At 35.6% G+C, this 23,459-nt stretch overlaps 3 protein-coding genes across 11 annotated transcripts in view; 2 read left to right on the top strand and 1 right to left on the bottom strand.

Moving 5' to 3' along the window:
- LOC114878487 overlaps positions 1-3,964 on the bottom strand; it is a 37,514-nt gene extending 33,550 nt beyond the window's left edge. For 2 of the 6 annotated variants that reach the window (XM_029192352.2, XM_029192354.2), the window contains exon 1: positions 2,960-3,960. In XM_029192352.2, coding sequence (XP_029048185.2) covers positions 2,960-3,045 — 86 coding nt within the window. In that variant the 5' untranslated portion in view covers positions 3,046-3,960. Of the gene's footprint in view, positions 1-2,959 lie in introns of all 6 variants that reach the window. The other 4 variants (XM_029192356.2, XM_029192357.2, XM_046288869.1 and 1 more) reach the window with 3 other exon arrangements.
- LOC114878489 (feline leukemia virus subgroup C receptor-related protein 2-like) lies at positions 317-20,604 on the top strand. Of its 3 annotated transcripts, none has more exons than XM_029192363.2 (9): positions 317-412; positions 13,920-14,143; positions 14,456-14,677; positions 15,047-15,271; positions 16,631-16,772; positions 16,843-17,048; positions 17,131-17,234; positions 17,308-17,418; positions 17,557-20,604. In XM_029192363.2, exons 2-9 carry the CDS (start codon positions 14,060-14,062, stop codon positions 17,816-17,818), a joined length of 1,356 nt encoding a protein of 451 aa, XP_029048196.1. In that variant the 5' UTR covers positions 317-412; positions 13,920-14,059; the 3' UTR covers positions 17,819-20,604. The 3 variants fall into 3 exon arrangements, with proteins under 3 accessions (XP_029048196.1, XP_029048197.1, XP_029048195.1); XM_029192362.2 differs by lacking the exon at positions 317-412 and adding an exon at positions 7,463-10,732; XM_029192364.2 differs by lacking the exons at positions 317-412; positions 13,920-14,143 and adding an exon at positions 5,530-6,410.
- Positions 20,605-21,497: 893 nt separating this feature from the next.
- Positions 21,498-23,448, top strand: LOC114878491 (aprataxin and PNK-like factor). Of its 2 annotated transcripts, XM_046288871.1 has the most exons (7): positions 21,498-21,605; positions 21,845-21,919; positions 21,992-22,162; positions 22,229-22,464; positions 22,606-22,745; positions 22,850-22,931; positions 22,990-23,448. In XM_046288871.1, exons 1-7 carry the CDS (start codon positions 21,498-21,500, stop codon positions 23,327-23,329), a joined length of 1,152 nt encoding a protein of 383 aa, XP_046144827.1. In that variant the 3' UTR covers positions 23,330-23,448. The 2 variants fall into 2 exon arrangements, with proteins under 2 accessions (XP_046144827.1, XP_046144826.1); XM_046288870.1 differs by lacking the exon at positions 21,498-21,605 and having other exon boundaries at positions 21,752-21,919; positions 21,998-22,162.
- The last annotated feature ends 11 nt before the right edge of the window (positions 23,449-23,459 follow it).

The following is a 23,459-nucleotide window of genomic DNA, read 5'->3' as shown; positions in this document are numbered from 1 at the left end:
TCTGGATCTCGGGGCTATAGCCCCCCTTGATCTGACGCTGGTTGTAAGTGGAAAATTTAAATAAAACAATTGGAAGAGTATTTAAAATTTTCTATTCTGAATTTTGAATGAAAATTCGTTAAAAAATATGAATTGTTTGAATGCTTTGTACGAGTCGTTCGACATAGAAGGAAGTATTTAAAAAGTTATCACTTGTTCTAAGTAATAATTAAATTAACTTCAGCTTATCATTACTACATAACTGGTTGAAGCGAAAACAAAAGCTACTTGTTCAATCGACCTTATCGTTTGAAACAGTGTATACATAGTTTGCTGATTACGAGCGACGACGACAAACAGAGGACATTTCTTAGAGTAACTTCGGTTAGACCTGTGTTGACTTCGAACGCTTCGAGTACCGTTTAGGAAATCGGTGAGTTTTCAGTTTTACAGTTCAACTTGTAGAGTATAATCGAAGAGAAGAGTTTCCGAGTTCAGTGTTACAGCGTTGTTAGAAATAATAGTGGAAGGAGTATTTTTCGTTCGTTTCGTGTCGCACTTTTGCCTGATTTCTCGTTGTCCCGGCATGTTCGAGGGAAATCACCGAAACGTAATTTACTCAGTGGCCAAAGAAAAAAGGAGAATGTCGAACGACACTCGTCAGACTGGTCAGAACAAGAGGGAGTAAATAAAAGCAAGCCCTGCATACCAAAGTTCCTCGTACACGTACATATTTTGCACGCGTACGAACATCTTCGTTTATAAACACAGCCACGCAAGTATGTGCATACAGGCTGGCGCAAAAATAGTCAACTTTGTTTCGAGATCATTTTGAAACTCAATTTGCTTTCGTACTTTTACTGTCAGAAGGAATATTAATCGAATAATCGAATCTGATTTTTGTAAAATGTTGTTATAGTGTAGTATTTAAGAAAATACTGAAAAGCAATTTCATATATTGGGAAAAGAGTAATTTAAAATTTAGAAAATTGGTATGAATAGAATCTAAAATTAAACTTCAATTTTTGCTGTTTAAATAATCCACCGTCTGAGAGTTAAATTTTGTCTTGATTTTTTTCTAAATTCCAAATTTTATCCCACAAATCCCATATTTCTGGTTCCGCCAAATGGCCAATTATCCAGGTACCAAAATGTATTATTTTCTTTCGGAAATTACTTTTAATATCAATATCATCAAAATCAAGGTTTTGAAAATTTTTGCTTTCCCTATATCGCCATTTTCCTTATGGAAGCCTGATTTGATCGCGAGTGTACACGTATAGCTCGCGGGTCATAACGGCCAAAGATTCTTCCTTGAGGCCTTTGCCCGGACTACTTTGGCCACGGACCTGAAAAGCCTCGTTTCATATTGTAAAGAAACGAAGGAATTCCGTCGGGATCGTTAACACTTTCACGCCAGTTGTATTCTGAAATTGCATGCAATTGTTTGGCAACAATTGTCATCCACCATAACAATTAAATAAATTAAAAACTAGAATTTTTAAAGTGAAATCAAAAAAGTGAATTATTGGTAATTAGAGAGAAAATTCTACTGATTGCCATAGTGAAATTTCAACCATATGTGATATGACACACTTTATCGCGTTAACTGCTTTAGTGAAAATGGACATCTCTATTAAGTCCCATTTAAATACTGCTTATCGAGGACAAGTTAATTTTCAAGTTTAAGTTTTCAGTTTGCTATCTTACTATTGCAACATTAATACTGTTTAGTTTAATTTCAGCTTTGATAAGCATTTCAGATACAGAAACAAAAGATACACTTAATTATTGTTGGTTGCAATTTGTATTCATAAAATAGTGTGTAATCTGTTTCAAAATCGAACGTACAATCGGAGGAAGTGGCGAGAGGTATTAGAGCATGGGAAAAAAAACGAATGATGATATCAAGGACATTTCGAAATTATTCTTCGTCTTTTTTTTAACGCCTTTGCACATTTTGTTGATAGCAAAAAGATAGCATACTGAATAGCCTAATGAATATGCACACGTCACCCGCAGACGTAGTTCTATTCATAAATTTAACGGCAGAGTAATGCATCTAGCAAAACCTTGACGCTGATTATACAATCAGAAAAAAAGAGTGATTATTTCTGTAAATTACGCTTCTTACATACCTACTGAAAATTACTGAAAGTAAATTATTTTTTGGAGCTTCGATGCATCTAGGTGGCGTCCATTTTAACGGGATAACGGTTAGGTTAGGTCAGGTTCAGTTAGTTTATTTGACAGACCAATCAGATTATAGATAGAAGCCAAAATGGCGTCGATATAACCTCGAAAATACTTTAAAAACGTTCAGATTTACATTATAAAAAGAAAAATCAATAATTCTGCGTGGACCAAAGTAAATTTCAACCAAAGCAAAGAATAATAATGTAGAAAATTAAATATTAACATCATGAATACATGGCAGCGGCTTTAAATTGATAGAGTTAAGATTAATGGACTATCGATGTAACCATTGATAGCTTATCCGATTAAGTTAAAAGTCAAGATTTACAGCTTTGTCAGCAGAAAATGGTACGTAAAAACGGGAATCGGTCCGATTAAATCGTCACGGTGATTAAACGCGATTTCTAAATTTTACGACCTCGATTACATTTGTACGATCTTCTAACGCATAAGCAGCGTCTAAGAACAGCCTGAAGAGCTATAGACTGTTTGAAGCGCATTACAAACAAACGAAGCATGCGTCTGGCTGCGTCACGCGCCATTAGCGACTATCTGTGATATCTTCAAGGCTCGAAAGTGAAGCTTTTTTTTTTCTTCTTCTACCGAAGAAACTCGACTGGTTCCGTAGTAAATGGAGCAAACGTTAAACAGAGCGTCTAGGGAGCAAGGAAATCGATCGAAATTAATATTCTAGGCTGTTCGATCGACCTACTTTCAACCCTTTATTCAATATTTTGATCGTCTTCGAACAGTTTCTCTTTCGAACGAGACAAATTCGACTTACCTCTTCAGGACGTTGCTGAAGAGCAAAATGCAGATCGCTGAAGCGACACCAGCCGCCATCAAACTCATGCTAGGTGATATGTACATTTTTCCACTCGCTGAGCAAACCCTTTTTCAATTAATTTTAATCGATCCAAAAATCTGTCCTTCACACTACGACGAGGGTGGCCTTTAATTGGAACTGATGGATCGAAAGGGTTGCTCCTTAAGGTCCATCTTTCGGTTCTTCGTGAAATGTCACTGAACTTGATAAGAGAAAATTTTAATCAACGATGGAAGCGTACAGAGATTTTCACTTTTCCGAAATGAAACGTGCGAGAGACTTGAAACAAACGCTGTTAAGAGACTGCCGACTCTGTTGACTGATTCTGACACGACATGGTACGATGCGAGCGTTCCAGTTATCTGATTCGATAAGGCTGTAAATCGAATTCGGATGACGTCTATTTGACTCGATCGAGAAAATGGTTGCTCGTTTGTCGGCTGTTCTCTTCAGAGATGCTTACTTTCCATTTTGGTACTATTTTTGGAACATTCACGAACCTTGGTTATTTAATTATCATCTTATTAATCATCCTTTCGAAAATTATTGCACTGTTCTTTTTTAATTTTTGTATTTCAGCAACGAATCCATGATCGTTAAACGAATCTTAACTGCTCGATAATTAAAATTTGCTTCCACTTGTTTAGCAGCATAACGGTAATCGTTTCTTTTATTGTTTCACGTAACAATATGGTGATTTATCAATTTTTGACCTTTCCAAATCGTCCACGATGCGAAACATCCGGAACAATTTGATCCCCGGAGAACAGGCGAATTTTCGATCCCGCCGTGTGATGTCGCGCAATCGCACGCTTTTCGCGATGAAAAATCATTTGTACCGTTATTAAATCGGTAACTAGTGGTATCCACCGGTGAGATGTGAGCGGACCGCACGATAAGATTGAACTGAAGCAAAGCTAAGGTCCTCGTAGACACAACCGTGCACCTTCTCGACATCCTCTCGTACCATTCTAACGTGTTTATTACGTGTCGTGTAAAATCACGTTGCTTCGTTTCTTTTTGACGCGGCGTACGAGTAAATATGCTTTGCATCACAATTACAAATTTGACTTACCTTCTGGGTTCTTTTCTGAAAAGAGGATCGTATCTCACTCGAGGCGGATCAATCGAATGACATCGCCAGTCATATTTTTGAATGAAGTTTATTCCGTGATGAAAATATCTGATTTTAAATTGAGAGGGAGATAGAAAATCGTGCAGTTGAAAGATATTTCCTTGCGTTTCATTCGAGAGGTAAACTTTCAAAGCATATACAAGGATATTAATATAAAATTGAGACTCTCTCCATGGTCCGCCGTGTTAAGGGTTAAGTAATTTAAATTCTAGATCAATAAAAGGAGCAATTTCTTATCTTCTCTTTCCTCGGAAAATCACAGAGAATTAAATCAGAATCTTCTGTACTTCAAATTACGTATTCTAAGTAAATCAATTTTTTTCTTTCTGAGAAAAGAATTGGAGTTAAAGAAGATTCGAGTACAAGTTCTTATTTTATCTTCCCTGAGGAATACGATTCATCTACAGGGAAAGTGTTTTAATTAGATTTCATTTGTAAAGGATTGATATAATATACAGAATCGTGGTTTCATTTCGAAGCGATTCAATTAACGTAAGAGTCGTGATGAGAAACGTCTCCTGAGAAAACGACAGAGAGAAGGAAAAAACTGCAGCGTTCGTTATGTAACTTTTATCTGATACTTTGCGCCAACATTTTATCTACCTGGAACGTTTGCAAACGTATATAATTAATATCAGGTGTTCAAATTAGTTAATACCTTTAATATTGTGTCTTCAAATTTCAATATTTTCCCGCATTTTTGTGTATTTGAAAAGTGGCGCGAAAACACGATTACTTTAATAATCGACTTTTTTGAAAATAAATCTTAAATTAACAAAAAGAAAAGGCAGAGAATTAATTTGTACACCTAAATGGTAGTAAAAAGAATCCTCGCTTTTCTATCGTTAATGATAATTCTTGGTTCTCCTTGCACCTGCGACTGGCAGATTCAAGTTCGCTGTGTTCACTCGGTTGCCTACTCTTTAGGCGCGTCCGACTAACACAGTCGGTAATCACCGACCGAAAACCGATAGTAGAAAACGACTACTTTTGGACACACATTCAAACAGATTACAAGACATTACTTAGACAAATTGCATCTATTGTACGTTCAACACGTAGACGTACTTCACAGATTTCAATCAATCCACGAGTTCTTTAAACAGAGCCGGGTCACCGATATCATTGGTCTAGTTTCGAACGTGCCAGAGATAAAGCTTCGCATTCCATTCGTTGAATCGGAAAATCTGCTTTTGCGTATTCAACAGCATCTTTTTGTAAAAAATGTATCCTTTTAAATCTTTTTAAATCTCTTTCAAGTATTATGATATCATAATACCCTTGCATTGTTAAAAAGAAATATTAGAAAAGGAAAGAATTTACTTAGGAAAATTTATCACGTGCGAATTACCACCTGTCTTCAGCCCTTAGTTCTCCATTAGGACTCGAACAAAGGTCCTAATTTTTCATATAAAAGAAAAAGAAACCATTAGTTGTACAAAAAACTTTATTCTATCAGATTCCAACTTTTACATTCTATTCTATATAATAGACTCTCGTTATATTGCCACATGGCACTCACGAAATGATTTACATTTCTGTTTTTCCCTGTCCAACTGAAAATTTGGAAGTTTGAAAAATTTCTATCCCTTCAGCCTCATCTGGAGCACTATAACGAGAGCCTACCGTATATACACTCTACTCGTATATTTTCCGCTATCTATGTTATTTATCACCGCAAATAGTTGAGGTTATTAAAAAAAATGAAAAGCGCATCGACAGATAATAGCTCGGATGCACGAATTCGTCATCGGCCCGATATTCCGTCACAGTTCACCGCGCTAATCAAATAATCTTAATAAGCTGCTATCAGTTGGGCTGCGCGTGCTCCTTTACAGATACTGTGTACAATCGCGTTTTCGTTTACCGAAATTAATATTCCAGTTCGGGCGTGTCTCTTCGCTAGCCTGCCTGTCTTAACAATAATCCATGGATCTTGAACACGTCGATCGGTTGATTAGAGAATAACGTGTTTCGCAACGGCACTGGGACACGTGGGACCCGATGAATCTGTCCACAAGCTCCGACGGAATCGATCGAACGGTTGCAATTAACTTCCTCGGTTATTCGAGTCTCGAGCTTCGTCCGGGTTTGACGAAACGAAGTTGTCCGCGAAAGGTGAACCGATAGAGACGAAGGAAGAATCGTAGGATTCCTTGATCGACCATCGTTCTGATAATCTGATGATAGATCATGAATCCGATCCTAAATCGACGAGAAGATGCGAATATTCTTCTAACCCCTAATCAACAGTCTCGTCGGGTACTATCTGAGGTATGAATTCTTTTCCTTCCTATTTATTACGTCCGCCTATGATTAGATAAGTCTTTCTGTAACAGCGAGAATGTATTCTTGATTATTTGTTAGTTTTATCACACCACCAGCTATGTGTATCTTTGAAGAAACTTTTGTAATTTAATTTTCCTGTAGTACCAGCAGGGTAGATTTTAAAGTGTCTGTCTCCCTGTGCGAAATTCTTCCAATTGAAAAATGGGGAGATTGAACTATTAGAAAATTTTCCAGCTCTAAGGTGGTGCATTCTTTATTACGCGTTTTTGGAAATTAGATTTAGGGCACCCATGGGTGTTCGCCACCCTGGGACCAAGCTCGCCCTCTCGAAGGGTTTTATAGATATCGCAGTAAAAGAGTTATCGCGATAAATCTGAGACGGACTAGTCATCTGGATTTGGGGCGTAATTAATTAAAATTAGGACCACCTGTGTAATTAATCTCCTCCTACAACTTTTAGTCCCACTCCGCCCCTGGGAATCTTATTAAAATTTTCTATTTGACGTTTGACATTAACACTTAGAATAACGCACAATGTGTACCACGGATAAGGAAGGCCATTCGAAATTCAATGACTCGTTAAGCAAAGGAAGACGCGTTAGATAAATTATGCAGCTTCTATGGAAATCATTCATTGAAACGTTTCACGCGATTAATATTTATGGGATATGTTTGTACGCAGGATTACTCGTACATGTCCATGACAAAACGTTGCATAACTTAACGTCTCGCAAGATAATGTAGATAATGCTTGATCACCATTAAATGTTTCGCCAATAACGCACCTTATCTCATGCCACTTCGGCCTGTTTGGCTTCGCGTTTAGCGAGGCCCAATCGAACTCCGACAATAATTGTTTAAACACCTTGCGACAATATTTGAATATTGCTTCTGTTCTGGTTAAATAAAAAAACAAAGTATAAATTCCAGTTGTGGACATTTGAATGACATCCGATTGTGTTTTTCTTTTTGGACGAAATTGGTTGATTTATGTCGATATTTTTGTTTATTTCGTATCGTATAATTTATTTTCTAGTATATTCGGAATCGACGAGAATGATTCCTTTTTGATTTCTTATTGTATCGATGATATATTTTGTTTTAATCCTCGAATGAAATCAAGATTTCATTCAAGTGATGATAAGAAGTGGACCCTTGTTCTGATGAAGAGGTTTATAAATAGATGAAATTTCGTGGAAAATTCTTTGTAGACAGTTGTTTTAGGCTTATCTATATTTCTGGAAACCACTGTTTTATAAATATGCTCATCCAGTTCTCCTCTTTCTCCATGAACATCCCCATGGAGAATGACAATGTAGGTGGAAGAGACCCCACATAGGAATCTGGGGGCCCTATCAGAGCTTTGCAGTCAGAATTTTAACAAAATAGTTTATGATATTGTTCAATAGCGACTCCCACGACAAACTATCAATACCATGCTAACGATGCAAAGTGGTAAACTGAAAATATTAAATGATCGTATCGTTACTAATCGTTATTATAATACCCTGTACTTCGCGCTATAACATAACAGATATTTTATACTTATCATTTATTGTAAAATTTTGAAATTTGCACGCGGCGCCCGGGGCAAGTATCCGTTTGCCCGGTGATAGGGGCAGCTCTGTCTTTATCTGCATACCGCGGTAGTCAGCGTGTTAATTAAATATTTCTGGCTACCTAACGTGCACCCAATAGCAAGTTTTCATTATATTTACCGCGAAACAACAGCAATTAAAACGATTGTATAGTGTCTGATACGAGAGCTGACGCGTCTATAGTCAGTAAAATTGGATTAGCGAGGATTTAAGCCACGATATTCTCGGAAGATCTTGTTTGCTCAGAGCATAGTATCACGATGCAAGCACGTTTCGTGCAATTAGTGACTACCACGCGCTCTATACCTTTCGACCAACACTTATTTTTCATTAACAAATTCAGCGGCTGATAAAAAGTTCCCGATAAGCCGATGTTAAAGAGGGGAAACGCATCTCTATCGGTCGTGACATCTTATTTGTGCGATTTAATACGATCTTATGATTGTTTTTGAAATAAAGAAGATACGTATTGTTTTTATGGACTTCTATCAACACAATTAACAGTGTTTTGCTGGATTTTTTTCACTAGGTCAATGAATCATTTTTAACGAATCGAAGTAGAATTTTTATGACATTCGTCGGAGCAACTTTTCTATTTGATATTTTTTACTGTGATTAATGGTACCATTTTGGTACATTTACCAATACACCTTTCTAATTACTATTTTAAATTTGAATATTTTCCTTTGCTGATTTAAAAAGTGGAGGGAAAATGTACTAACGATAAACATTTCTCTCTAAATTTGAGTTATCGTGACATTTTTCAGTTAACGATAAAGGAAAGATACAGAATTAATTTATACACTTGATATTTGGAACACTGTTTTTATTTCGCGTTAGCACTTCCATGTTACATCTGACAATCTGTTAATAGTAATCTCAGAGGACATATTGCCTGAAATAATTTGCACTCAATGAAAATGGTAAATTCTGAATTAGGGATCTACAACGAGACCTGACAAATTCTCCCCTATTTTTAGATTGGTCATCGATGATGCCTCGTGTGAAATCACTGTTTAAATAGTCAATGATCGTATTATTCCACACGATTCGCCCGTGAAAAGTTCCATTACATTAGCGATAGCCTTGTAACAGGTCGCGTAGTATCGTCATCATTCAGCTACCATTATCGTGCAACGTGAACTTTTCTCTGTTTTCACATTACTATTTCCAGCACGTGTTTCAATGTCACGGTTATATCTTGTCAATTAAAAATATCACAGTCCATTATCCTGTGACGATTAATTAGATTATCGATTACATCGAATCGATGAATTTCAGTTACATCTATGGAACTGGATTACATGGAGAAAACAGCTGATTAAGAGCAGTCCCGTTTTTACGACAAGTTAACTCTCCTTACCCGTTCCATAATCAATTTCTGTGAATATGTTCATTTCTTATCTGCCGATGACACATTAATCATGAATTAATCATTAAACGGAAGTCAATGTTAATACCTTATCAATGAATGGCACTATTTCAAGTGAATTTGATTACCGTTACGGATAGCGTAAAGATACGTCAAATTAATATTAAGTTTAAAATGATATTACAACTCAGTCACTGTTGGATTAAGCGGAGGTCTAAGGATGTTATAGCCCTGGGCCCTATTATGGCTTTTTTAAGAATAAATTGCAATTATCGATCAAAGGACCTTCGACTTCAGAAATCTTAATCTGGGTCTGAACTCACCTGTGTGTACATATCTATATGTATCTTATTATTATATCGAAAAGTGTTGCAGTATCATTTCAACAGATCCAATTAACGAAAATGATTACAATTAATCAAAATCATAACAAACATTATCATGATTAAAAAAACAAGAAGTATATCCTGGTTGACACTTTTCGCGCATATTCATGTCCCTGGGATAGTCAAGCTTTTACGACCCCATCGCAGGCTCAAGGTTCCCAAAAACCGCGACCTTGAAACTATCCGAAAAAAAAAAAAAGAATAGTTCTGGGAACAATAGAAAGAAGATGGTGTGTCGTTATCGCCTCGCTATCACGATGGAGGTATTCGAAACATCGTGAATCTCGCGCAGAAGCAGTGGAGAGGCCGGGGCTATGCGCGAGAGCGCCAGTTCGTGATATCAGACGAAGGACGTAGGTGGTGGAGGAGCCGCGTCGAATCCATCGGATTTAGTTAATGTCCAGCGGTCCGTGGACGCGAATGTAACACCGGCTGTCGAGCCAGCCATGACAGAGAATTTTATACGCGTTTGAATTTATCGAACTTATCCTTCATCCTACATCCCATCATTCGACGGACCTCAAAGAGAGACACGAAATCCTTGATCGATACAACTTTGTTTTTGCTCATACCACGTTTTTATCCTTTTTTGCATTCTACGTAAAATCATTCGAAGGTGATTATCTTTCATTTTCACGATAGTTCGTTAAGAAAGTATCGATTTTTTTGGGGGGGTGAAAATTTGATAACACGCGTCAGCTGAACGTAGCGGAACAATTTGGAGAGTTCAAGTTAGGTGAACAAAGCGTAGTCGCGAAAACCACGTGGACTCGACTAAACAATTTTGATCGTCGAGTTTCCATCGCGCGAATCACCGATCTTCAGGGGTTAGTGAACGATAACGTCGCTTTATGAGACACGGTGAAGGCAGAATCTGCTTCGCGATCGAGAGACCCGTGTCTCTCGTTTATCGATTTACCAATCGACGTGATCGTCGTTCGTCTCCTTCAGGTAAGTCAATTTTCTTAATAGTATTTTCCTCTCTGCTTTTGGACGAGCTTTTCTCTTGGGGTAGAAGGTGATCGATACGATCGAGAAGGATCGCGAGGCTCAAGAGTGAGATTTTAGGTAAAGTGGTTTGAAAATGAAGTTACCTTCTGAAATTAGGGGTAATTAATTGATCGATAGCCTATGTATGTTACCGAATCGTTAAGTGGAGGAAAATAGGATCTAGAATGAAACTTCGGCTAAAGTGATTGGCAAATTGAGTTATCGTTTCAGATTGACAATCTATATGCATAATTGAAACGCTAAATGGGTGATTCCTCAGTGAGACTTTGATTAAAATGTTCCAAAAATTGAGTTATCTTTTCAAATTAAGTAAAATTAATGACTTGATAACCTATAGATGTTATTGAATTATTAATCGTGGGGATGTTTCATTTTTTATCAAATTAATTAATAAGAGTGATAGTAGTCTGAACACACTTTGTACCAACAGCCATTGGCGTAGATAGGTAAAGTCCAGGATGGACCTGGCCCCCTCGCCACTCCAAAATTTCAAAGTTTCATTGTCTCAAAATTCCAAATGACCACAACTCCAGAATTTGTATATTCCAGAATTCCAAAATTGCAAAATTACAAAACTCCAATTTCAAAATTTCTAAGAGACCTGGCCCATCTTAGGCAAGTCTGAAAATCATTAATTAACGCGAAATAATTGAGCGATAGATTGGACACATTCGAATCGTACTGCCCTCATATTCTTATCACGATTAGCTTACAAAACATCGATTACGATATATGAACAACCTTTAGTTGTCTCATAACGTAAAGATCAACAAAACAAGCGTCGAATATTTTCATTGAACCTCGATAACTCTTTTAAAAATAACAACTTACTTCACTTTTTATTAAAAAAAAAAAGCAAAATGTCGCTATCTATAACTTGTTCTCAAAATTATATTACACGTTTAATTATCATCAAACGTGATTAATTTCATTCAATATTTATTCAGCTGATCGGAATGTTTTTAATTTTTTAAATTTGCATTCATATCTGTATGGATTCATTTTTATTTGAATTATTTACCTTTAAAAAATATATTACAGTGGTATTTTTCTTTTGAATTTATCGAATTAAATAATTAAAGATGAATAAGTTCGATGTTGTTGACGAAGGAGGAAGAATCTGGTGTTCCGATGTCCGCGTCGGATGCACCGTAATCTTTGACCTTAAAACATCGAATTCCAGATGAAACTCTTCGACCTTCCATCGATTTTCTGTAAAGTATTTCCCTGTTTATTGGTCGGTGCGCAGCGCGGCATTTCGAGCTTAAAAGCTCCGACGTTTATAGGTTTTTAATCTTTGTACGCAGGTGTCTGACGTATACCTTTTGAGCCAATTAAATTATCAAAGTTTTGAAACCGAGGCAAGAAATTGACGTATATTTATCTTATTTATTATTTTTTCCACTTGTGCAGCTTCAATAATATTAGTTAATTAGTCTGAGCAACTAATTGCTTATTTGGTCTTCTTAAACGTGCTTCTTCTTGTATATTTTCAACAAGATGGTCCAAATGCATATTTTACCTTGCCAGTATCATTATTCACTTCAAGTACAATTTTATTCAATTTCTATTACAGATGATACCAATTTTAATTGACCCCAGGTATTTTTAATAGTTTAACATTTGTAAAATTATTTTTCTCAATTTACCTCTCAGACATAATTTTCTTTTGACTTAGAATTATCGACCAAGCAACGCTTCTGAGGTATTCATAGCAATCCTCCCCGAGTAATATAATATTCTATCATGTTACATCTTCCATTCGTAGAACCTCGCCATTATTTCCGGGTTACCTTTCATTTTTCCATCAAACTATTGTAATATGTTTATTAAAAGTATAGACTTTATCTGACCACTGAAGCTATTGTTAAAATTTTGAAACTAGAACACGCAGTAATTATCTAACTTCCATTACCACTTGCTTTACATTGTTCCGTATTAATTTTTACCAACTTCATTATTCGCGGTTTTAATTTTAAAATAAATTGAAATGAACCCTTATTAAGCAATTTTAACCCAATTAATAGTTTAAACATTTGATTCAAGGGACGATTATATGTTAACCCGCGGATAGCAGACCATGGAGAGAGCCCTAATTTTAATTGCACGTTTGATTGATATCATGATAAGTAATTAGCGAAGTCAAAGCAACCTGGCTAGAACAATAAAACGATTGATGAGATGTCAAAACCGACGATTGTCTTTAAAGCCTTTGGAATACTTTGATGACAGAAGGATCAACAAAATGAAAAATATCTGTCGGTGACAGTTGGATATCGAGAGGATTTTACGCTTTGATTTTCACAAATGCACGATTGTCAATTATCCATGATTCTTCTGTGATCAATAATCGATGATTATATAATCGTTTCGCGAACTTGCTGATACATTTTTCCAAACACGTAGAGAAAAACTTATTCGTACGCCTACCGGAGATACAATCGCGATACTTATAAATAATTCAATGATTATTCACCTATAACGATGTTATTTCTATTGATCTCTTTGAATACGACTCGCGAAATTAAATGAGCCGTATTATTGTAACATGTTTTTTCATTTTCTTTTCAAATACCTGGAATTTTAATGACTTTATCAAAGGCGTACTGCTTTCTACAATAATAAACAGCGACGCGAAACCTCTTTCATCTCTATTTATTCGATGGAAATTCTGTCTCCTGTAACTGAAAAACTTAATTATCGTTGGAAAATGGTTTCTGCAAGCTCCAGGGATTCGTTAAATTACTTTTTTATATACAAATTATTAAAAGTTGTATGCTTCAATTTACACGTAATTCAGATCCAAGAAGATATTAAGAGCTTTATATTAAAAAATGAAATTAACAAATAAGGTTCAATCTGGTCTTCCTCTTTTTTGATTATCTATTCACCAACTAGAGATGCATTGCTAAAAAAAGCTGCAACTTGTCCGAAACACTCGACCGGGTATTCTTTCTTTCCACTCGTTAAGCTGGTAATTGGTTGTCCAAGTAACGAAGCTCCAAGAGGAAAGCTCGCCACTAATTGGTACTCAAAACCGAAGCTACCTCATTAAGATTTATCCTGGATCGATATCAACGCAGCAGCGTCTAATCGAAGTATCTCCCTGTCCTTTGATCTTTTTCAGGCGATCAAAAGAAACGAAGAACAACCGAAGAGAATATTGCGAAAGGGTTTGAAGTGGTAGTCGGTGGTGTAGCATCGAAAGTATTAAATAATTAATTCGAGTCAATCGCTTCAGCGTTCGCTGAGCTTTTCTTATAAATAATGGAACAAGGACAAGACACGAAAATGGTGAAAAGCACGGCTGACTACGCGAAGGCCATAGAAAGTGGCGTTCAACCGACCCAGGTGACTAAAACTTCCCGATGGATGAAGTCTTGCCTGTGAATTTATCATTTAATTCCTCTGTACATGTTATCCCTCGAATATATCAATAAATTCATTAGAAATAAACCGACTTTTGTGTGCGCAGTCTGAATTTTCAAACAGGGCTAGATTCAAAATTTCTTCAAAGATCAAACGTGATTTTAGTGGAATTTAAATTTAGAAATAATTCAGAATTGAATTGATTTAGGTAGCAGTAAATTTGAGTTTGAGAAAACTCATATATCGGAGAATTTAAAATTGAAATTAACTAATTTTACAATTATTTTATTTCAGGTCCTAGAGACGAAGGTTTACAAGCGACGATGGCTGATCCTAATAATCTTCGTGCTGTACAGTTCCAGCAACGCTATGCATTGGATCCAGTACAGTATCATAGCAAATATCATAATGGCATATTACAACGTGTCCAGTTTCTCAGTGGACATGACCAGTATGATATACATGATCACCTACATTCCTTTCATCTTCCCAGCTAGCTATCTGCTCGACAGATTCGTAAGTACAACAAACTGTTGTCGTGAAATTATCAATCGATAAGAAGAGAACAATTGTAGATATATTTTTCTCTCTATACTTTTCTCGAATTTGATTCAGCACAGAGAAGCGTCTAGAGAAATCCGTGTAATTAATTATGCGTTGGTAGCTGATTTAATCTCAGGGTAAACAGATGGGATCAGATTGTCTTTTAATCTAATCTGTTTCATCCTGAGACATCCAGATCATATTTTTCGTCCTCGACGCATTCGTTCTCAATAGAAGGTTGTTGATAAGTTAATCCAGCAAAAATAAATGCATTTATCTCATTCAATTACTCAGTACTTTGTTTACTTCTACTGAACGCAAATTTGTACTTATCGATTTTAGGGTCTAAGGTTCGCTGCAATAGTAGGAGCAACTGGTACAGCACTTGGTTCCTGGATCAAAGTGTGCAGCGTTAATCCAAATTATTTTTGGATGACTTTCATCGGGCAATTTGTGGTCGCGTTAAGTCAAACCTTCATCCTATCAATTCCAGCACGTTTGGCTGCTGTTTGGTTTGGTCCGGATCAAGTGAGCAGTGCATGCAGCATCGGTGTTTTCGGGAATCAGGTCAGTCAGAATTTCACCGTATATTTCTTTCCTAATTAAAGCTTTTACCAAAAGAATTTGTCTGTAAATGCATTGTTAGCTTAACCCTCGGATGGCGGACCCTGGAGAGAGCCCTAATATTGTAATATTGTACTCCATATTATTGCCATTTTCATTCTGATTTTTCTACAAATTATTCTTTCAATCTATAAAATTCTTTCGTTTAAAAATGATACATTTAACTTTGAGTCAATATCCTTGAATTTGTTTTGTAAGTTTGGACCTCGATTGAGTCAAACTCCGACTGTTCAATAGTTAAGCGAGTGTCATTCACTCGAAGAACGAGTTAACTCGTCTTCCGTAGCGATGACAGGTTAACAAGTTTCAGTCTCGTAATGGATCTCGAGTGTACACTACCTGTCTGGTACACCGGTAGAATTCTAATTCGATGGACAGGGTCGTTGGTGAATTAAGCCGTGATTAGGTGGGAAACAGAGTCGAACCGAGCACCCACGATTCATTTCAGGATACCAACAGGGGACCCGAGTCCCCATCCAGCAAATTAAACGAGTGTATTTCAATAGTGAACCGTCGCGATACACCCCTTGTTCATTGAATAATTCAAGGTGCTTTAAAACGATTGTTTTAAAGCAAGCAAGAATATCTAACAAGCAAAGGAAATAAATTATTTATAAATATATATAATTCAACCCCTTCCTCTCGAATCCCTAACCGGCATACGTTTCTCTACGATTAATTGTTAAATCAATTGTTTCTAAATTTAACCCTTTTCTTTTGTTTATTTTTCACGACTCTTACTTCAGTGTCATTAAGGTTTTTATCCCAAAAATTTGTCTCTAAATGCGTTGTTCGGTTCACCAATGGATAACGGACCATGGAGAGAGCCCTAATTTAATTTTAACCCTTTGCACTTGTCCCCTCTTAGGAGACAGTGCCACTGCGAAAAAAATAAATCTTGATATTACAAATAAATAAAAGTCTATTCTTCGCTGTAAAGAAATCATTTTTAGGGAACATTATTCTGTCGCAACTGGAGCTATCATTAATAAAACGTAGGCGATAAAAGTGTGCATACGATACTTAAAGTGCAATGCTGAAAATTAGAAAATTGAACGATTGACCTTGTCGACGATGGTGTTCTCGTAACACCATAGAAGCCTGTCACGCTTCTCTGAAGCTTCGCAACAGCGGAACTCTCACCGGAATCGTCCGTGATGAGCTGAAAAGAATAATGATCTCTTACTTCCTTGAAATTATAATAATGAACGTTCAGCGTCTTATCCAGACTACACTGATTCCATTGCGAAAAACATTCATGATTCTTTTATGGAACTAACAAAAATTCGAATTATCTTGCAGCTGGGAATAGCCATGGGCTTTCTGTTTCCACCGATGCTGGTCCCAAACAGCGACGATCACAATGTGATTGGACGTGGCTTGCAAATCATGTTCTACATTGTGGCTATTTTTGTCACGGTCATTTTAGTCTTTATACTTATATGTAAGTACACTCTTAATCCATTTAAAATCAAATTTTTATTTACTTGGTGTATTCGTGAACTTTGTTTCAGTTTTCAAAGCTCAACCACCTATGCCTCCTAGTCCAGCCCAGGCAGTGCAGAGAGAAGCAGACTCTACAGCAAGCTTCTTCCAGTCTGTTAAAAAGCTAGTCACAAACGTTGGTTACTTGTTGCTGTTGCTCAGCTATGGTATCAATGTTGGAGTTTTCTATGCCATTAGCACTCTTCTCAATCAGATAGTGCTTGAATATTTCCCAGTGAGCACTTAGATTCTTTTAATTTAAAACTTAATTCATCCTTATTCAATTGATTGCTAATGAATATGTGGGATATTTTCAGCATCATGAAAAAGATGCTGGAAGGATTGGTTTAACCATAGTTTGTGCTGGAATGTTGGGCTCTGTGGTGTGTGGTATTATTTTGGATAAAGCACACAAATTCAAGTGAGTGAATCTTACTATGGAATCTTTTATATCCTCAAAATCAGATTATTGAATGTTTTTTATGCTTTCACAGGGAGACAACATTGGGAGTGTATCTGTTTTCTTTCCTTGGAATGATTGTATTCACGTTCACTCTAGACAGTGGTCGAATATACGTCACTTACATAACAGCTGGCCTGTTGGGGTAAGTTTAAAAGATTCCTTTAGGAAATATATCTACAAACATTTATTCAGCTGTATTCAGTAGTACAATACATTATAATTTTATCTTGAGGAAATTTGTGAATCAGTTTTTCACATATTAAATTCAATCCTCGTTTAGATTCTTCATGACTGGATATTTACCAGTGGGCTTCGAATTCGCTGCGGAGTTGACATACCCGGAACCGGAAGGAACGTCCGCTGGTTTACTAAACGCAGTGTGTCAAGTGTTTGGTATCACCTTCACGAGCCTCTACGGTTGCGCCCTGAACGTTTGGGGTAATTTCTGGGCGAATATTGGCCTTTGCGTCACGCTCGCCGTCGGTTGCTTCATCACAACCATCATTCCTAATGATCTTCGAAGGCAGAAAGCCAAGTTTTAAGCGCCGTTCTTCCGTTTATGGTCCGACATATAAATTAAGAAGAATCAGCTCTTCGTAGTCTCCGCAAAAGACCTTCCAAGTGGAAGGATAAGTAAATTGCAAAAATTAAAAAGAAAGGTGAGCCATTAAATTCAAGATAATTAGATTACTAATGGAAAGAATATTTTCTGAGAAAGTCCGATGAGTTCTTTTGGACTTCGTAGCCCATGTTTTTCGTTACTGTTATAGTGAAAATTCGTTCATGTCGTGTTCGTGTCGCGACTCGTGTAGAATAGTTAGATAAGTAGATAACGTTGGGCATGGTTCGAGATCTGAATTTCAGTTGGAATATTCCACGAGGCTGCTATATTTTCGAATGATACTTCCACTAGGAATCATTAAATCTCTGACGTCACAGAACGTATCGTTATTGAATCATTCAAATTGTAATGAGTGCAACATTGTGGAAGGTTTCCATAGCGTCCAGATAACACCTGTACATTCCAGTGTCGCGTTTAGAGCGCAGAAAAATAGAACACTAAGGAAATTTAAGGTTCAGCTTCTACATAGTTTTTAAGGATAAGAAAATTTCGTTCCAGTATTCATGTAGTCAGAGGATTCAGAGAAGAAGCGAAACATCTGTAGTCACTTGTTTCCTGTAAATATCAGTATTATAGTCTCCTTAGACCCTGATGATTTATTTAGCAAATTGTCCAACACAGGAACGCGTTTAGACACTGTTTTTACACTCTAAGGACTCGAACAATGCGACTCCAGATGAAAGGACCTCAGGTTCTCAAAGTTGCCGTTAAGAATGAAAGTCAGTCTGCGATGAAGAAGTCAGAATGCGCTTAGGATAGTTTTAGGAATAGTCTTTTACGAGCGCCAAGATGCGACAGAAACGGTGATATCGACAATAATAATACTTTTAGCGGTTAGAACCTCTTCAAGATGCTGTGCATCCGTTTAACTGATTCTCGTTACCTGTACGTGTTGTAAATTCTAGATAATAATCTTTCCTGTCCGATCTTCAGCGAATGAAATGATGCTCAGAGAGCTGAAGATTATGATGTTCGATGAGTACAAGCCTAAGAAACGATTATGCTTCCTTGTTAGTTTAATTTATCATAAATTTCATGAAAGATTTAAACGAGTATTGTAAGGATAGATAGAGGGAGAATGTTTAAAGTTTATCTTTGTGGATTTTATTCGTTCAAACTGATAGATACAAAGATTGTTGTTTGTGATATTTAAAACCAACGCCGAAATCTCGAAGTTCGTGTCGCTTTTACTGTAAACAAGCGGCACTATCTCAATGGTCTTTCAATAAAATAAGATTGTATAAAGGAAAATTGAAGAAAACTATATTTTGATGAAGAATTTGTAGCAATTTGGCGATTCAGGAATGCGTGAGATAGGCAAAGCATTCAATTTACGAGCTAAGGGTAAAGGTAGCACCGGATTAAAAATTGAAATATATTTTCTAGATAAAATTAAATAACATTTAATCGTAAAGAAAACGGGCAAGAGTCCAGAGAAATTTCATTCGACAATGGAAGGCTTATAACGGGGCCCCCTGGAAAGTGGGGCTCGATAGAAATTAGGGAAGAGTAATTTAGTAAAGTTGTTGAACGCAGAAAATAGACCTTTCATTCGTTTTTATTAAAATCTCCTATTAGTTCTACATGTGAAACTGTTTCTGAGAACACAGGCAATAATTGTTTACTTTGAATATTTTACAACGAACGATTGCGTTAATGAAACGATAATATCATTTCTACCTACAAAATGAGTATTAATGAACAACGTGGATATTTGAAATTGTTGATATACCTACATACTATTTTTATAGCAACTACCATTTAAATATTTAAGCGAATTAATATGATTCCGTTATTATCCTAGATCATTGCAAGCTTCCAAAGAAAAGTTTTAGCGCGGTTAGTCAATTAGGAAGGGAGACGGGATGCATTCTGAGCTACAATGTTGAATGTTTTAAAAATGTACAGATATATAAATTATAAAATGAACGTGTATTTTGCGCCGAAAGCGATATATTTCCATATACAATGTTAAAGCATATCTTTCGAAACCATATCGAGAATTTTAAATGTCGTTGAACCATGTTATACGAAATAATGAAAGTCTTATAGTGTTATGAAAACGATAGTTACCATTTTTCGATGTAACGTGAAGACAATATATAAACTGTTAACCCTCGTTAAATTTACATTGTAAAATAATCTGTTAAAAAGATTTAACAGATAAATTAATTAAAACTTGAACACATAACTTTAATTTCGACGGAATAGTTGCATTAAGAATTCAAAATGGAAAGGAAAAATATAGCAGATTATTTTACAATGATGTGTAATTAAGTTTGCTGTATCAGCAATATTTTTTTATTGAAACGTAAACACGCTGCAATTTCTTCTATTTTGTTAAAGAGAAATTATAAGTAACTCTGCAATTTCTCCTTTATTCTGTCCTTTTATTGTTCAAGCAGTACATAGTTTTTTACTTCGACGTCGATTACATTTTTGTAATAATTTACACATGAAAAGGAGAGGATAAAGCTAAAATTAAGAAGTCATTTTTGTGATGTGTATTCTTCAGCGACGCGTTTACGTTCATCTTGTAAATAAATAAATTTTCTCCATCGGACCCGGAGACTCAACTTTGCGCAAAAATCCATTTAACGTGTGGTCAACAGAAAAAAAGTATCTGTGATTGTTGACAATATCCGCTGTTTCATTAACGTCTGAACGTATAAAACAATAAAAATCTTTGAAGATTCTAAAGACAAACACTTGAGATTGTCCCTATACTGTATATTTTTGTTAGCGTATAATCTTCTGAAAAAGGGTAAAGAAATCAATACATTGATAAATATTTATGTTTATTACATTATTACCATTAACAAATGAAAATTAAACCAAACTCAAATACACTTAGGTAATTATTGTTGCTATCTCCTTAAGTATTGGTTTCTTTCTTCATTAAAATATTAAATAACTTTATATGAATTATCCTAATTCTTCCTATTCTAACTTAAGGTAATATTATGTAATTATTCTAAATTCAATGCATATCTATTGCAATCACTTTCATGGATCTTTTAAGTTTTGTAAAATACGTGTATGTATGTATTTTTTCATATATTCCTCTAGTATGAGACTTCATTTTCCTAGATCACTTCTTGAGGGCTCTTTTCTAACGTGAATATTAGGAATACATGATGCGAAAAGAGGTGTACGCACCCTCCTTCACTTTCATGTCTTTCTAATGTCAAGAGGCATTCTACTAGCAGGAGGACATGCCTGCAAAAGAGGTGTGTTTCACCTCTTTTGATCTCGTATGTTTCTGATACTTAAGTTGCTTTGGTACCCGAAGTCCAGGAACTAAAAGCAACTGGCTGTAACCTCTTTAATTGCCATCTTCTTGACCGACAGCGGAGGTTACCCCTGGTGCCGGCCATGACTTCCAATCAATGACTTCAAAGGTGCCGCCGGGAAAATGTGTTCAACATTTTCAGACAATGAAGTTTTAATACATGTACTTTTGTATGTGTGGTATATATATGATGTGTGTTAAATTTGTTTTTTCCTTTTTCGTTTGTTTATTTTCTAATGCAGCAAAATTGTGTTTTGTATCCTTTTTACATTATAAAAAATTTTGTATCAACTAAAAAATTTGTTGAATGATCATAATGAAAAAATTACAAATACTTCGTGTTGATAATGACCTAGTGCAAAAAATTGATCTACAAATAGGTAATAACATTATTGGCCGTAGTGTTGTACCTGGAGTAAGTAGATATCATTACTACATTGAATTTCATTAAAGAAAAAAGTAACAAGTATGATATTAATGCAATTTGCTTACAAAGTAGTTGTTTGGTTTGAAATATACGGTTTCACGCATGCGCTAAAGATCATCGCCTGAACGTTTTGTTGTCCAGTCATTGCATCAATCGACAGATTTTTACGTTGTTAGGATTTGAGAATATTGAATAAACGTTTACATTTTTTAATACTCTAATTTTAGTGTGACGATAATGGAGCTATCAAGCACGCTGTTACAATATATGTAACATCTGATAATGAAATGACAATAACGCCGGTGAGACAAACGTAAATTTTATACAGATCTGGTGTAATATACGAGTAGTATTCTATAGGATTTATTTTCCAGCGTCAGATTTCACCATGTTACATGAAATCTGTTGAATCTTCACAGTGGAAACTTCTTAAACTGGGTATTACTGTTCCAATAAAACCAGGAGATATTTGTTCTTTGATACCTGACAAGTGTTGGTTTAAAGTTTTATTAGTACCTGACAATATGGATACATTGAAACGAAAAGTACTAAACTGATATTTTGAATGATAATGCAATTTAATTTAATATTTTTTAATGATCAAATTATAGGTTAATGATGCTATAGATTACAACATGTCTGGTAAAAAATGTTGTTCAAAATCAGGAGAAGGAGATAATTTAGGAACTCCCTGTGATATATTAAATGAAATGATAAGTGAGAATAACAATAATGATATAACTAAAGCAAAACCTGATCACACTGATTCAAAAGATGATAATTTGTCAAATCTTAAAGATATCACAAGTACGACAGAAGAGAAATGTGAGGAAGTTTGTGGTGCAAGGTTATGTATTTATATCCAGTTCATTATTCACAGTAGCACCCTGATAATAGACGCAAAAGTGTGTCTACTATCGGGGCACTACTGTAATTATAAAATGATTATAGATTATTTCATAACTTTCTTTGTATTTTTACATAACAGTTCTAAGGATAAAGGTAAAGAGTATGATTCGAGTGATAAATTAACATCTGAACTTCAAAATACAGATCAACCTTGTAAAGAAGAGGAAGATGTTAATAACTTACAAAATGAAAGTAAAGCAGAAACAACTATTCCTACAAGTGAGATAATTCTAAATATTTAATATCAATTAAAGTTTTCCTTTTATAAGTGAAATATTGAAATATCTGTAGTAAGTCCAATCAAAATATCTTATTCATTTAAGGTGAATCAAATGTTTCTACTACTACTACAACAGTAAATACTCCCAGAAGGGAGAAATGCAAATATGGCGAAAAATGCTACAGGTAATTTTGTTTTTCATTTTACTATTATAGTTGCTAGAAAGAGATTTTATGATCATAGAAAAAATCCACAACATAAGGCTGAATTCAGTCACCCCGAGGATGCAGATTACAATATTCCTGACAACAGAGAAGAATGCCCTTATGGATCGCGATGTTATCGTAAAAATCCTCAACATAAAATGCAATTTAAACATACTAGTAGAAATACTAGAAATGAATGTTCTAGACAGCGTCGAAATCGAAGTCAGACAACAGTCTTCTCAGGCACTTTATCAGATTTCGAGGATACTTCCGAGGAAGAATCTATTGACGAATCTGAGTATGAACCTTCTAGCGACTTAGAAAAATTCGACGATGATGAAGTATATTCCGATAATAATCGAAGCGAAGACGATTGATTAAGGAAGATAAATATTTGAATACTTTAAGATTTTTCGGTATTTTTAAATTATTTATGTAGTTGTAGCTTATATATGGCGAAATGTATATTAATGTATAATAAATATTTTTATATTGACCTATAAAAAA

This window comes from Osmia bicornis, chromosome 15 (genome assembly GCF_907164935.1).
Source record: "Osmia bicornis bicornis chromosome 15, iOsmBic2.1, whole genome shotgun sequence".
NCBI lineage: Eukaryota > Metazoa > Arthropoda > Insecta > Hymenoptera > Megachilidae > Osmia > Osmia bicornis.
The sequence above is the reverse complement of the archived record's forward strand: the minus strand, read 5'-3'. Positions and strand labels throughout refer to the sequence as shown.

What these genes read in the sequence shown, in the direction of transcription:
- LOC114878489 (XM_029192363.2), top strand. Translation starts at nt 14,060, where the DNA reads ATGGAACAAGGACAAGACACGAAAATGGTGAAAAGCACGGCTGACTAC. An exon ending in TCGGTGTTTTCGGGAATCAG is followed by an intron (nt 15,272 to 16,630) that starts GTCAGTCAGAAT and finishes ATTATCTTGCAG; the next exon opens with CTGGGAATAGCCATGGGCTT. An exon ending in TTTAGTCTTTATACTTATAT is followed by an intron (nt 16,773 to 16,842) that starts GTAAGTACACTC and finishes ACTTTGTTTCAG; the next exon opens with TTTTCAAAGCTCAACCACCT.
- LOC114878491 (XM_046288871.1), top strand. Translation starts at nt 21,498, where the DNA reads ATGATCATAATGAAAAAATTACAAATACTTCGTGTTGATAATGACCTA. An exon ending in ATGAAATGACAATAACGCCG is followed by an intron (nt 21,920 to 21,991) that starts GTGAGACAAACG and finishes TTTATTTTCCAG; the next exon opens with CGTCAGATTTCACCATGTTA. An exon ending in GAGGAAGTTTGTGGTGCAAG is followed by an intron (nt 22,465 to 22,605) that starts GTTATGTATTTA and finishes TTTACATAACAG; the next exon opens with TTCTAAGGATAAAGGTAAAG.